The sequence below is a fragment of the Lissotriton vulgaris genome, chromosome 1_1, assembly GCF_964263255.1.
Source record: "Lissotriton vulgaris chromosome 1_1, aLisVul1.2, whole genome shotgun sequence".
Taxonomy (NCBI): Eukaryota; Metazoa; Chordata; class Amphibia; order Caudata; family Salamandridae; genus Lissotriton; species Lissotriton vulgaris.
The window spans coordinates 1,099,098,460-1,099,112,719 of NC_141685.1; the positions used below are offsets into that span (position 1 = coordinate 1,099,098,460).

The 14,260-nt window shown below is 48.6% G+C and overlaps 1 protein-coding gene across 1 annotated transcript in view; it reads left to right on the forward strand.

Annotated features, from left to right (window-relative positions):
* LOC147748674 (zinc finger protein 212-like) overlaps positions 1-13,812 on the forward strand; it is a 107,656-nt gene extending 93,844 nt beyond the window's left edge. The window contains exon 7 of the mRNA XM_086963548.1: positions 12,032-13,812. Within this exon, the coding sequence (XP_086819674.1) occupies positions 12,032-12,819 (788 nt within the window). The 3' untranslated portion in view covers positions 12,820-13,812. The remainder of the gene's footprint in view (positions 1-12,031) is intronic.
* The last annotated feature ends 448 nt before the right edge of the window (positions 13,813-14,260 follow it).

Consider the following 14,260-nt stretch of genomic DNA (forward strand, 5'->3'; position numbering starts at 1 on the left):
GCGCTATCAAAATTAGAGTTATAATGGTGCCCCACTGAAACTGGCAGAGCTGAAGACTGTTCTATGATGAGCTTCATTCAAAGTGCGAGACTCGAGCATCATACGTGTAGTTTCAGCAATCAATTATTAGTTTATACGAATACAGTCCCTGCACCGCCAAAGCAGGTGTTGGGGGGGGGGGGGGGTAGAAAAGCGATCACGAGGCAACAGGGGGTGGGGGGGGGGGCAGAAAAGCGAGCACAACTGACAGCTGGCCTCGCACACTGGGTGCGCCAAGGAGATCATATTAAAAAACATACCGCTAACAAACATGCCAGGACGGCACTAACCTGTCCGGTGTTCTGCCCTTCTCTCACTTTCAAGTCTCGTCTCGTCTCGGGTAGTAAGCGCTGTGTTACTACTTACTCCTTGACACAAACACGGTAACATAGGCGACTAGGTGAACTAAAGAACTAGAGAAAGTACTTCACAGCAACACCCCCTGAAGCAATATTAAGTGTAGCATCCATTTTTAATTGGGAACATGTAAACACTTTCCAATATATATTTAGGACGTCAGTCGTCTCTATGATCAACAGAGCAAAAGTGAAGCATCGTTCATGCTACTGCAAGAGAAGCCCTGGAGTTTTCGGCATTTCAACAGATATCAGGTTTCCCAGGTTCGTGAGTTTGCAGCTTATTTATCAAGTTTATGTTCTTGGAATCTGCGAGTTGTAGTCCGTGTGAAAAGTTGAGGGACTAAGGAAGGAGGGTTGGAGATAGACAGGGCATTGAGAGGCAGTGACCTAGAGGGGAGTGAGTGTGGGGGGGGGAGGAGACTGACAGCGAGAGGAAGGGCTGAGAGAAGAGAGGGCAAGGGGGATAGAATTATCACAGCATAAGGCCCCAAAGTAATAATTATCACAGCATGCCGAGAGGCGCTCCAGCCAGAGGCGCCCCACGCTGCTGGAGCACTCATCTGCGCATTAATTATAGTTGAGTGCTCCAGCAGCCTGGGGCGCCTGTTGACATGCTGTGATAAGTGGTGTCTCATGTTGTGATAATTGTTATGCTTGCTCCCGATCAGAAAGTGAGAATTATCACAGCATGAGGCCCCAAAGTAATATTTATCACAGCATGCCGGGAGGCGCCCCACGCTGCTGGAGCACTCAACTGTGCAATAATTATAGTTGAGTGCTCCAGCAGCCTGGGGCGCCCATTGACATGCTGTGATAAGTGGGGTCTCATGCTGTGATAATTGTTACTTGCGGCGCCTGACGTGCTGCGCATTAATTAACGCGCACAAGCTGTTCCTCTGTGAAGCGCGTTCACAGACCTGAATCGGCTCGTGCCCATAGTCGAATGGGCTCGTGCACAGGTCTGTCGCCAGGTCTGTCTCCCTTGGAGGCAAACACGGCGACTAAGTCTCGTTGGCGGCAGCGCTTCGCGCTGCAACGCCAGCGAGACCTAATAAATGGTTCTTCCTTCGGGGGGCCTCTTGAAGACCGTGGTAGGCACATTAACAGGAGTCCTCATAGAGCACAGCCCCGGCTTCTCTTTCGTTTGAATCCCCAGGTGCACAATAAATCAGCTAGTTAACAAGTATTCTTTTTAACTTCTTGATATTTTTTTTATTACGTTTGCCTAAAGAAACTCTGCAAAAATGTATGAATGGGAGGTGCTGTTAAAGCAGCTGCTGCCAAGGAAGGCGTCTCATTCAGAGCTAGACAAAACAGTAAAATAACATGTTGGGAAAACTGCAAAATATTAATGGCAAAAAAGTCCAGGATAATAACTATACAACCATGCCAATATTTTTCTGAATGATCTGTGGCTCTCTGCTGTAAGAGGCCTTGGCACCTCCTTTCGATCATTCATAACTCCCTCCCCATTAATGGTAAAACGTGCACTCTCCCCTCATTACTCTTTTAATACTGCGGTTTTAGCAATACTCCACCTTTTCCACTAATCCCTACTTTAATTCTCCCTCCCTGAGCCGCTGCAGCATGTGCTACAAGCGGCTGTAAATCATAAACTATTCACAATATTACTACAGACCTGTCTGCTGTTGCCACAACGAGTCTCCTCTCACGTTAATGATCGTCCCATCATGATGATCCAGCCTAGTCTGCGATGAAGTGTGCAACCTCTCACCGGCCAATGAATGCTGCTGGCTGGGCATTGATGAGGTAACGTGACCAATTACAGCAGAGGCACGGCGAGAGGCGGCAAACTTCGAAACCATGAACTGCTGCTCTGATCCACAGCAGTGTTACAGTGATGATCACGTGAGTGAGGCCGAAGCCAGCTTGCAGTACTCAAGAGAGACTTTGAATGAGTGCAGCAGCCAGTGCAGCTGAGCCCCCAGGCCGGTGCAACACACTCCTGGCTGGCCTGGATTAAAAAAGTCAGTCCTTTATTTGAGTTTGCTCAGTATGTGTGCTGCAGTCATACACTCTGACAGGCAGAGCAGAGCACTACTAGTGGCTCAGGAATGGTTGGGTACCCCTTCCTGATTCTGTTTATGCCTCAGCACACCAGTGGTGTCCACACGCAGCGGGAGGAGAGATGAGGTGGTGGGTGTAGAGGCCTCGGAGCACGAATGTGCAGAGAGGGAGAGGGAGAGCACAGGAAGAAGGGAGGAGACATACGGGCAGAGCCTTAGCTTTCCCGTGGCCAGTTGTATGAAGCATTTAAAAAGCTAAAAATGCATTTTGTATTATCGGGTTGACGGCAGTCCGCATGCTGCTGAGTGTGTCTACCCCTGCTGTCAGACCTTTCTCTTCTGCCTTGTGGCAACAGTGCGGTATTTGGGAACTGTTACAAAATTCAGAGGAGGGGCATGGATTTTTTCCGGGGTCGGAGCTGCAGAGGAGCTCATGCTTGGCTGCCTACAGTTCTGCTGGAGGGTGTTTTCCTGCAGCAAACAAGTGTGCTGTGATTCCAAACACCAGGGCTAGTGTTAGCTCTAAAAACACAAGTGTTCGAGGCATGTGGGCTGCTGAATTCATATCTGTGCATAGATCGCCGCCTAGTGTTGGGTCCGGATGATTGCACATTGTTGTCCTGGAAGAGTCTTCGAAGTATCACGAGATAGGTGGCTTCTCCCCTGGACTACAGTGCGCATGGGCATCGACTCCATCCTCAGATTGTATTCTTCCGCCATTGGGTTCGGATGTCTTTAATTCCCTTTTGTCGGAATCGATAGAAAAACTTTCTTGAGACCAAAAGGTCTTTAGGCTATACGTCGGTATTGTCTTGTGTTCGGCTTTACTTCTTCTAGCTCGGCTCCGAGCCGGTTTCTGTATTTCCGCGTGCTCTCGGCGCGGAAGGCCTAGTCGACGCTCCTGACTTATCGACCATCCATCATGGACCGAAGTCCATTCAAAAGATGTCCGGTCTGTAACTCGAAGTACCCCCACATCGACGTCCATCCGGTGTGCAACAAGTGTCTGTCGCCGGATCATGATGAGGCCAAGTGTATGGCCTGTTCACGCTTCAGGTCCAAGAAGACACTTAAGCTTCGACGAGCTGCGCACCTGGAGGACCAGCAATCTGCTTCGGCGCCTGCGGACATTTTCGATGCTGGGGATGTCGAGGAAGAATATATCCAGGACGTTTCGGAATCAAACCCCACGTTGAAGAAGACTACGACGATGATTCTGAGGTGTTCGAAAGCGAAGAAGTCGTCGAGGAGGTAGGAGACGACGACGGTGCCCTCGGGCCCATGGAGGATAGCTCGGATGAGGAGCTTCCTCAAACTGACTCTGGGGCCGTGCCTATTTATAAGGCCCAGGTCGAGGGATCGCCTTCGGGCCTTACCCAAGACCTGGATATGGGTTCCACGGCCACGCCTTCGGGCCCGGCCACGGACATTGTTACCGAGCTACTCCCTGGCAAAACGAAACCGAAAGTGAAACCTACGGTCTCGACGCCAGATACTGCGTAGGTGCAAGCATCGAAACCGAAAGTGCGCATCGCTTTGGTCGGATCGATAACTTCGGAGGCTTCGGCGCCGAAGAAGCCGAAGATGGCTGTCGAGCCGAAAGGCCAAGTCAAGGGTGTCGAGACGAAGTCTGCCGCGCCGAAGACTAAATTAAAGGTGGTCGATACTTGCACGTCGGCGCCAAGGACGGTCGACGCCGGCAAGGGCCTTGTCGACCCGAAGAAGGCTGTCGCCGAACCAAAGAAAACTCTTGGTGACCCGAAGAAGCGACTCGATGACCCGAAGGTCCTCTCTGCCCCGCGTCCGCACGACAAGGCCAAGGGCACTGCGCCTCGTGAGTCGACTACGAAAGTGGCCTCGAAGGACCCTACTCAGAAAGTGGCCTCGAAGGACTCCGCTGAACCAGCGCGTCCATCAGCTGCGTTCACCAAAAAGGTGACGGACTCCCTGCAGCGCATCAGGGCGACACCGCGGCGGTCGAACCGAAGGACCCTCCGCCTGCGAAGCCTGTGGAGAAACCAGTTAAGACGTCCACGCCGATCCTCTTTACGTTGCCGCCTAAGACGGCCCGAAGGCTTTCGCTCCTAAGGCAGTGGCCGGCATGCCCGAAAAGGTCTCCTCGGTGCCGAAGGCGTCGTCAGTGGTCCACGGCCCGCGACCTCGACGACCTTCGGGGGATGAGCGTCAGGAACACTTCATCGACGCCGAAACGGGCAGGATTTCCCTCCTGAAGCGGAAAATCACCCCAGAACCCCAACTGGAGTCTTACAAGATCCCTCTCAAGAAGAAGAAGGACTCTGCTTGCTCTCCGGTCTTGGTGGAACCCCTTTCACCACAGACTCATGATGTGTTGCCCACTTACTCCGATGTAGACGCTGGTGAGGGAGATTAAGAGGATGAGTACAGTTATCCAGTCTATACAGACCCTGAGGATACAAATGAGCCCTGGGCAGCTGGTGGTGACCCTGGGGATCCTCATTCAGGACAAGACCCTCAACTCTTTTCTGCAAAGACTTCACCTACAGAGGACTCAGCGGCCCGTTCAATGAGGGCATTGAAAGCAGCAAACAATCCCAATGTCCAGCTGCATGCTGACCCTGTGGATGTGGATTTCCTCTTTGACACTTTTTCAGTGTCAGAAAAGACTGTAAAAACTCTGCCTATGCTAAAAGGTGTTTTAAAGCATGCTGCAGAGATCTTTAAAGAACCAACCAGGGCGAGGGTGATAAACCTTAGGATTGACCAAAAATACAAGTCGGCGCCTACTGATCCTTCTTACATTAAAGGACAGTTGCCTCTGGACTCCCTTGTCGTCTCGAATGCCCGGAAGAGGGCCAATTCTCAGACTACGGGTGATGCTCCTCCCCCAGACAAAGAATCCAAGGTCTTTGAGGCTTCGGGGAAGAGGGTAGCAGCACAGGCAGCCAACATATGGCGCATCTCTAACACACAGGCGCTTCTAGCGCGCTATGACAGGGCGCACTACGATACACTAGAGACCCTGTTGCAACACCTGCCTGATCAATACAAGGAAGGGGCTGAGATGCTGATTCAAGAAGGGAAGCTAATCTCTAACGCTTCCATTAAGTGCGCTCTGGACGCAGCTGATACCGCGGCCAGAGCTATAAACACCAGTGTTATGCTTCGGAGACCTGCCTGGCTGAGAATCTCTGGATTTAAGCCAGACATCCAAACCACCATCCTGAACCAAACGGTTAACTCAGATCACCTGTTTGGCCCAGAGGTTGACACCACCCTAGAAAAAATGAAAAAGGACACTGACACTGCTAAATCCATGGGTGCCTTACAGTCCCAGCAGTTTCGGGGTGGGTCCTTTCGTCGCTCCAACACTAGAGGCGTCTCCAGGGGTCAGCTTTCACAGTCCACGCAATACTACAAAGGCAACACCCAGACTACTTACGCCAACAAGAGTCGAGGTGGATATCGTGGCAACAGCGCCAAGGTCTGAGGACGTGGCAACAACAGCTCCAGGTCCTCTGCCACCAGCAAACAGTGACGCCTTGTCACTTCCCCCGATCACACAACACCAGTCGGGGGGAGACTCCAGCAGTTCCTGCCTGTCTGGAAGTCCATCACCACTGACAGGTGGGTCAGAAAACTTATCCAATACGGTTATTGTCTGGAGTCGACATCCACTCCACCGAACATGCCCCCAAGGCACCGTCCTATGTCGAACAAGCACTTGCACTTATTGCAGCAGGAGGTCACCGTCATGCTGCAAAAAGAGGCAATAGAGCTCGTGCCTATGCCAGAAAGAGGCACAGGGGTTTACTCCTTGTACTTCTTGATTCCAAAGAAGGACGGGTCCCTCAGGCCCATCCTGGACCTCAGGCCACTCAACTACTACATCCTGTCGGAGCACTTCCATATGTTGACCCTGCAGCAAGTGCTCCCGTTGCTCAGGCAGGGGGAATTTTTTTGCAACTTTAGACCTAAAGGATGCGTACTTTCACATTCCACTGCACCCTTCACACAGGAAATACCTCAGGTTCACCATCGGAAACCAGCACTACCAGTTCAAGGTTTTGCCTTTCGGTGTCACCACGGCACCCAGGGTGTTCACAAAGAGCCTGGCGACAGTGGCGGCGCATCTCAGGAGACGGAACATCCACGTCTACCCTTATCTGGACGACTGGCTCATCCAAGCGAAGTCAGCCCAGCAGTGTGCCGCCCACATGTCCCACACCATTCACCTCCTGCACGATCTGGGATTCTCACTGAATTACCCAAAATCCCACCTTCAGCCCGCCCACGTACGGCAGTATCTGGGTGCGACCATAAACACTATGGCGGCCACAGCACAGCCGAATTCAGTGAGAGTCAGCAGCATTCAATCGCTGATACAGAAATTCAGACCTCAACACTCGCTTCCAGCAAGAGTGTTCATGCAGTTGATAGGCATGATGGCCTCCTGCATTTCCATAGTCCGGCACGCGAGGCTACATATGCGTCCGCTTCACGAGTGCTTGGCACGTCAGTGGACTCAGGCTCACGGGCAGTTAAAAGACCTAGTGTTGGTGAGCGGTCGAGCATACAACTCTCTGCATTGGTGGAATCCACTAAACCTTTGCAAGGGCTGACCGTTCCAGGTGCCTGTGCCACAGATCATCCTAACGACGGACGCTTCTCTCCAGGGATGGGGAGCTATTGTACTCCATTACACTGTGCAGGGACTATGGACGCAACAGCAGTGGAGGATGCACATCAATGTTCTAGAACTGATGGCGATCTTCATGGCACTAAAAGCCTTCAAAGTACATCTGTGCAACAAGGTCGTGTTGATCCGGACGGACAACATGACGGCAATGTACTACATTCAGAAGCAGGGAGGAACACACTCTCCACAGCTGTCTCATCTGGCTCAGAGCATGTGGAAGTGGGCCATTCAGAGGAACATCTTCCTCATGGCAGAACACCTCCCGGGCAAGGACAATCAGATGGCGGACCTGCTCAGCAGGCACAGCCACCAAATGCACGAGTGGGAGATACATCCATCAGTGCTCCAACCGTACTTCCAAGGGTGGGGTCATCCAGAGATCGACCTCTTCGCCACAAGGGAGAACGCGAAATGCCAAAGCTTCGCCGCCAGGTTCCCACACCCACAGTCGCAGGGCAATGCGATATGGATGAACTGGTCAGGCAAATTTGCGTACGCTTTTCCCCCAGCACCCTTGATACCGCTGGTGGCACGCAAGCTCAGGCAGCACTCGATGACTCTCATCCTGGTTGCTCCAACGTGGGCTCGCCAACCATGGTACACCACGTTTCTGGAACTATCCGTGGTACCGCATCAGAGGCTACGTCTCACACCCAGCCTTCTGACGCAGAGCCATGGCGACATTTAGCATCCAGATCCGCAACAGCTCGATCTGGCTCCTGAAGTCCTAGAGTTTGGCTACCTGCACTTGCCTTCCGACTGTATGGACATCATTCGGGAGGCGAGGAAGCCCACCACCAGAGCATGCTATGCGGCAAAATGGAAGCGGTTTGTCATTTATTGTGCAGACCACAACATTAGAATTAGAAGCGTCTATTCAGGATATCATCTGTTACCTTTTCCATCTGTACAAATGTAATCTGGCCTATGCTTCCATTCGCATACATCTATCTGCGATGGCTGCTTATCTCCAGAATAGGCAGCACCTCTCCCTCTTCAGGGTGCCTGCCATTAAGGCTTTTCTGGAAGGACTCAAACGAGTCATTCCTCCACGGACTCCACCAGCTCCAGAGTGGAACCTCAATGTGGTCCTCACCCGGCTGATGGGTCCTCCCTTTGAGCCACTGCACTCCTGTGAGATTCAATTCTTAACATGGAAAGTGGCTTTCCTCATAGCGATTACATCGCTACGGAGAGTTAGTGAATTACAAGCCCTGACTATCCAAGAGCCATTTCTTCAAATTCATTCTAACAGGGTGGTGCTTCGCACTAACCCTAAGTTTCTACCCAAAGTTGTGTCTCAATTCCATATCAATCAGACTATTGAATTGCCTGTTTTCTTCCAAAATCCAGAGTCATTGGCGGAGAGAATGCACCACACCCTTGACGTCAAAAGGGCCCTGATGTATTACATCGATAGGACCAAGGATTTTAGGAAGACTAAGCAACTCTTTGTCGCCTTTGCACCGCACCACAAAGGTAACCCTATTTCCAAGGCTGGTATTGCTAGGTGGATCGTTAAATGTATCCAGATCTGCTATCTGAAAGCAAAACGTACTCTCACCGTTCCACCAAGGGCCCACTCCACCAGGAAGTTGGGGGCTTCTATGGCATTCCTTGGAAACATTCCTTTGGAAGACATATGTAGAGCAGCCACATGGTCTACCACACACACATTTAAAAAGCATTATTGTGTTTATGTGCACTCCAAACAGCAGGCAGCTGTAGGGCAGGCTGATCTCAAAACACTTTTCCAAACTGCTGCAGCTGGCATGGGCGGCCGCCGTTAATGGAGGGACTGCTATGTATTCTATGCACAGATATGAATTCAGCAGCCCACATGCCTCGAACCGAATATGCTACTTACCAGTATGCATCTGTTCTTGGCATGTAGGGCTGCTAACATTCATATCGCCCGCCCTCCTCCCCGGCGCCTGTAGCAGCTGCAGAATTCACATATACTTCTAGCATGGTCATCATTCACTGAGTTTCACTCCATCTTGGCCGCAATGGCTAAAAACAATCTGAGGATGGAGCCGATGCCCATGCGTACTGTAGTCCAGGGGAGGAGCCACCTATCTCGTGATACTTCGAAGACTCTTCCAGGACAACAATGTGCAATCTTCCGGACCCAGCACTAGGCGGCGATCTATGCACTGATATGAATGTCAGTAGCCCAACATGCCAAGAACAGATGCATACTGGTAAGTAGCATATTCGTAATAAAGAGTGCGCCGGGAGTATCAAATGGCCTGAAGCGTAATGACACAAGTAAGGGGGCCAGTCGCCATGGGCGTGACAAACACACCCATAGGAGGGACAAATGACACCATTCAATAAACAAAAGAAAAGCGTTTGGAAAAGCACATGGGAGGAATCAATTAACAGTGGTGGGCGTGGTCAAATTACTAATACTGAATACTTCATGCCTGGCAGAGCAGCGCAAGCGCGCTGACTCTAAGCTCGACCTAAAAAGGTGTTTTTCAATTTCAAATCTCTTAATATGGGTATTACCTAGCAGCAGTAGCTGAAATGCCCCATGGCAACAAGGTTTGTTATATTAGTCATGATTCTTCCCAAAGCCACTTGATTTATCACTTGAATATCAGCTTTAAATAGGTTTTGCAAAATGAGCAATTTTTCTCGAAACATCATTTAACGTGTTCTGAAAATACACCCATTTCATCTCAAATGCGCACACCCAATTTTGGTACACCTATCTTAATGCAATCAAGTAAAAGCGTGTATTTTTGTAGGCTAAGCTGCACACAAGAGAGCTACTCACATTGTAGGTGGAAAGCTACCAGTAGCTCACGAGTTACTCATCAAAGAAGCCTGTTGTAAAGTATTCTGCACAATAATGTTTTCACATATAGTGTTGTTTCTTGCACACTCATCCTTTCACCATTAACGCCTAACCGGCCAGCCTTTAGTTAGTCACGGCGCACCACATCAGGACATGGTTGTGCCACAGGGTGAAGTATCATTCCTGCATTATTAAGCGGACTGCAGCAGAATCTCGTTGGCTTCCAATAGCGCATGAAGCTTTTGACCAGCATTGCGAACTGAGAGAGCTATCACTGCCCTTTGGAATATCACAAAAATATATCCTTGAACGCTGGGGGCGTTGACTTTGTTGTCTATAGCTAATCCTCTGCTGCAGATAAGAAACATTTACAGAGGCGCTTGTATGAATTAACAAGTTGGTTCTGTTATCCACTGCACGTCATAGTGTGAGCAAAAATGTCCACATGAACTGTTTTCCTTTAAGAAAGAAATCCGTAATTGATTCTGAACATTTAAGATGTTTAATAACAAACCTTGACACTTTTTTATTTTCCTAATATTAAAACGCCAGTTTTCATTGATCCAGAAATGTAATTGCTCTCAGAAATGGCTGAAAAATGTATTTGTCCACATTGATATTAGTTTGTTCTGTTTTGGGTATTCTGCCTAATTACATTTGAGAGCAATTGGGCCTTTTCCACCCATGGTCAAAAGCTCCAGGAAAACCCTGGTAAAAGCCAGAAAGGACAACTTCTGACAGCTTTCTGCACAATCGATTATTTGAGTCAACTGTTCTTTTGTATGTCAGTTGAGTCATTTCTGCACACAGACATGTTTTCCATTTCCTAGTTTCTGAAGACTATGGGGAGATTGCGTGTGCTCAGTTGACATGTTTTCTGCATGCATCTTCTTTAAAGTCTGGCTCATTTCTCAAAGTTGTTCCACAGTGACTAATCGAATTGATATTCCGTATAGAAAAAAACCTGGGGGTCGATTATGATTGCGGTGAAGCCGCATCCTCCGGGCCGGTGGAAGCCACCGCCGGCCCGGAGGATGCGGATTCACCCCCGCGGTCAGAGAAAACACCCACCACCAGATTATGATGGCGGTGGGAACAGCGGCGGACCGCAGGTCCGTCCGCCGCTGATCCGCGGGGTGATGACCGCAATTTGGTGGCGGTGTCCGCAAGACACCATCAGCCAAATTAGGATGTGTGTGCAAACAAGCTTTTCCTCTGCAGCTTTTCCGCTGTGGAAAAGCATGTGGACCTTTGCTTCTGTGGCCCCTTGCGGGCCCCCAGGGTGAAGGGGGGGGTGGGGGTGCACTTGTGGGGTACCTATGGTACCCTCCTGCATTTGCATGCACAAAGCGGCAGGCACCGCGCGGTGCCTGCCGCTTTGTGCATGCAAATGCAAAGCATGCATTTTTAACCTTGCGACGGGTGCTGCTTCAAGCAGCACCTGCCGCAATGTTAAAGATACGGGATGTGACCGCCAGGGTGGCGGTCACATCCTAATTGGTATGGAGGGAACGCCACTGCCCCTGCGGACGGTCCCTCCACCTCGGGGGTCAATCATAATTGACGTCCTAATCTGGGATAGCTTTGGGGTAAACGAACAATTGTTAAGGTACTCTTAAGGAATCCAGATATCTTTCCCTGACAGTAAGCATTGATATTGATCTTCTCCACGAAAGGGTTGTCAGAAAAGGAGTGAGCTTTAAGAAGATTTGCATAAATAAATATAGATGACTGAATCCCTTTGGAGGTGAACAGAGGTTTCCTTTCTATGATTTGGTGTCAAGTGGGTGTTGTGACCTGCTCAAATCTTCATTTGGATGTTGACAAAACTATGCTGAAGAGCTAGGTTTAAAGGGCTTATAACAAATACTGGTGAAATAACTGTGTAGCAGAATGGAGGAAATCGACTGAGTTTCCAAATCCAGATCTGTCTCTGCACTAAATGTTTGGTAGTGTTGCCAAAGTAAGTTACAACCTCTTTTTTTTCTGGAAGTCTTGTATTTCCTTTTAGCTTGAAGCAGTTGACAAGTTCTTTGGTGATAAAGACATCTACAACAACAATAATATGACAAGATTTTAGTAAATTTGATATATGTAAGTGACAATGTTTTTTATTTTTGAGGTGTCAACATAGAAGAAAATACTGTGAAGCAAGAGCAGGCAAGTGGCTGTGAGATAGCTGGCAAGATCGAGTGTGAAGCAAACGATGACCCCAAATCTGTTCAAACCAAACACCATGAAAATTATACTGGAGCGTTAACATACACACAAGCGAAGAGTGATGGTGGGTTCAACAAGAAGCACAGCAGTGTGGGGCAACCATTAACCAAAAGATTACGGAGTGAGACAGTGATCCACACTGAGCAAAAGTCCACTGACTTGGTCATCGTCAGCCAACAGAGGAAAATGCAAAATGGAGTGAAACTTTACATTTGCAGTCAGTGTGGAAAATATTTCAACCACTCATCAAACTCTTTCACACAGCAGCAGAATATATGCAGTGAATGTGAGAAAAGTCTCAGCCAGCCAACGCATAATAAAATAAAAAAGAAAAGAGGTGGAAAGGCAAACTCTATGTGTAGAGTGTGTGGGAAAAGCTTCAAATATTCAAAGTCGTTAATGATTCATCAAAGAATACACACCGGGGAGAAACCCTATTCGTGTAGTGAATGTGGCCGGTGCTTCAATGTCATGGCAAACTTAATAACGCACAAACGGATACATACTGGTGAAAAACCATACACCTGTACCATTTGTGGAAACAATTTCAGACAGTTACCACATCTTATCAAACACCAGCGAATGCACACAGGAGAGAAACCCTTTGTGTGTAACATATGTCAGAAGCGATTTGTCGACTCATCAACCCTAGCAAAACATAAACGTACGCACAATAGAGAAAATGTATAAACATGTTGAGAATTTAAAAATGGTTTCAGCAGGTCGTAATGATAAAACACACTTGTGTGCAACTATCCTGACCCGTCTGGCTTTACGTGTTCTGAACCCCTTCATGCACAGAAGAGACAAAAGATTGCATGGCTCTGTTGCCACGCCTTATTTCACAGCCCACTTTGAGTAACCATCTGTCTTTGCTTAAGGACTTTGCTGTAGAGAGTGGTGCCTCTCTGATTAAGGGCTCCTCCCTCACCACAACTCTCCTGTGGTTCCTAAACTATAGGCAGAAACTCTGAGCAGGTTGTACCACCATAAACATACTTGTGAGCTACTACATAAGGAGGACATGTAAGATTTGTTTTCTTTTAAGAATGTCAGTCGCTGAAAGGTGTTTTGGCAATACTCAATGACCCTGGTATTTTGGTGGTTAACAGGATGGGTTTGGTCCTGGAGTGTTTCCTGTGTTCAGGGTCTGGAGCGCTACCTATACATTTCACATCTCCTCAGGTCGATATCTTAATTCAGAGGGGTTAAATAAGCAGTCCTTGTGAAATGAGCATGGCGGTTCCTATCCAGTGATTCTGGTGCTTTGACTGGGGTATGGCAGCCTCTTCCACTACCTCCGGATAGGTCCTTCCTTTGCAGCTGCCGCAGAATCACAACAATGCTGACTATAGGTTGCAGTGCGGATCTTTGTCGATGTAATGGTCTGTCGCTTAATAGTGGTCTGTCAGAGGGGGTGCCCTGCCTTCCTCTCTACTGCGGGAACCAAAAGGCGCAGTATTCTAATTACAGAATGAGGTATTTATTTGGCTTTTGAATTGATGTCGGTAGCACATACACTGTATAATGAGGCACTTCTTTGTTTTTGTGAATGATTCACGTATCGTCATAAAATTCCTTTATTATTTTCAGGAATACTGCAGCCAATTTTCAAGATCGTATGACCAGCACATGTTTTGACTGGCACATCTGTACATTGTCAATAAAGTACTTGTGGATCATAATAGTTGAAGTGGTCAAAAACATGTTTGTTAACGTGAAGTCTCGCCACAAAAACATAGGTACAGAGACTAAAACGGTTAGTCTAGTGCTGTCTTTCTACTTCCAGGATTGTAGATGAGGTAGCCTAAAAAGTATATGATGTCTTGGATTTCTATCAGGAACTTCAGTGACGGGAAATAGGGAGTGTGTGTTTCAAAGTTTGTGATGTGTGCAAAACCATCTCAGTATTCTTGTTGAATGGCCGTCAATGTTGGTGGCTGTCCTGCTGCAAATTGTTCTCAAATAGTTTGAGTTTCACTTAACTAGGAGCACAGGGGGAAGAAAAGGAGGAGGCTGCCCCCCACTCAAAGCCTATACATACAACGAGGACCTCCTCCTATCAGACACAAATTTCAATATAGACGTGACCTAATGAGGAAACCCACTTTTTTCTTGTTTCCGTATTTAT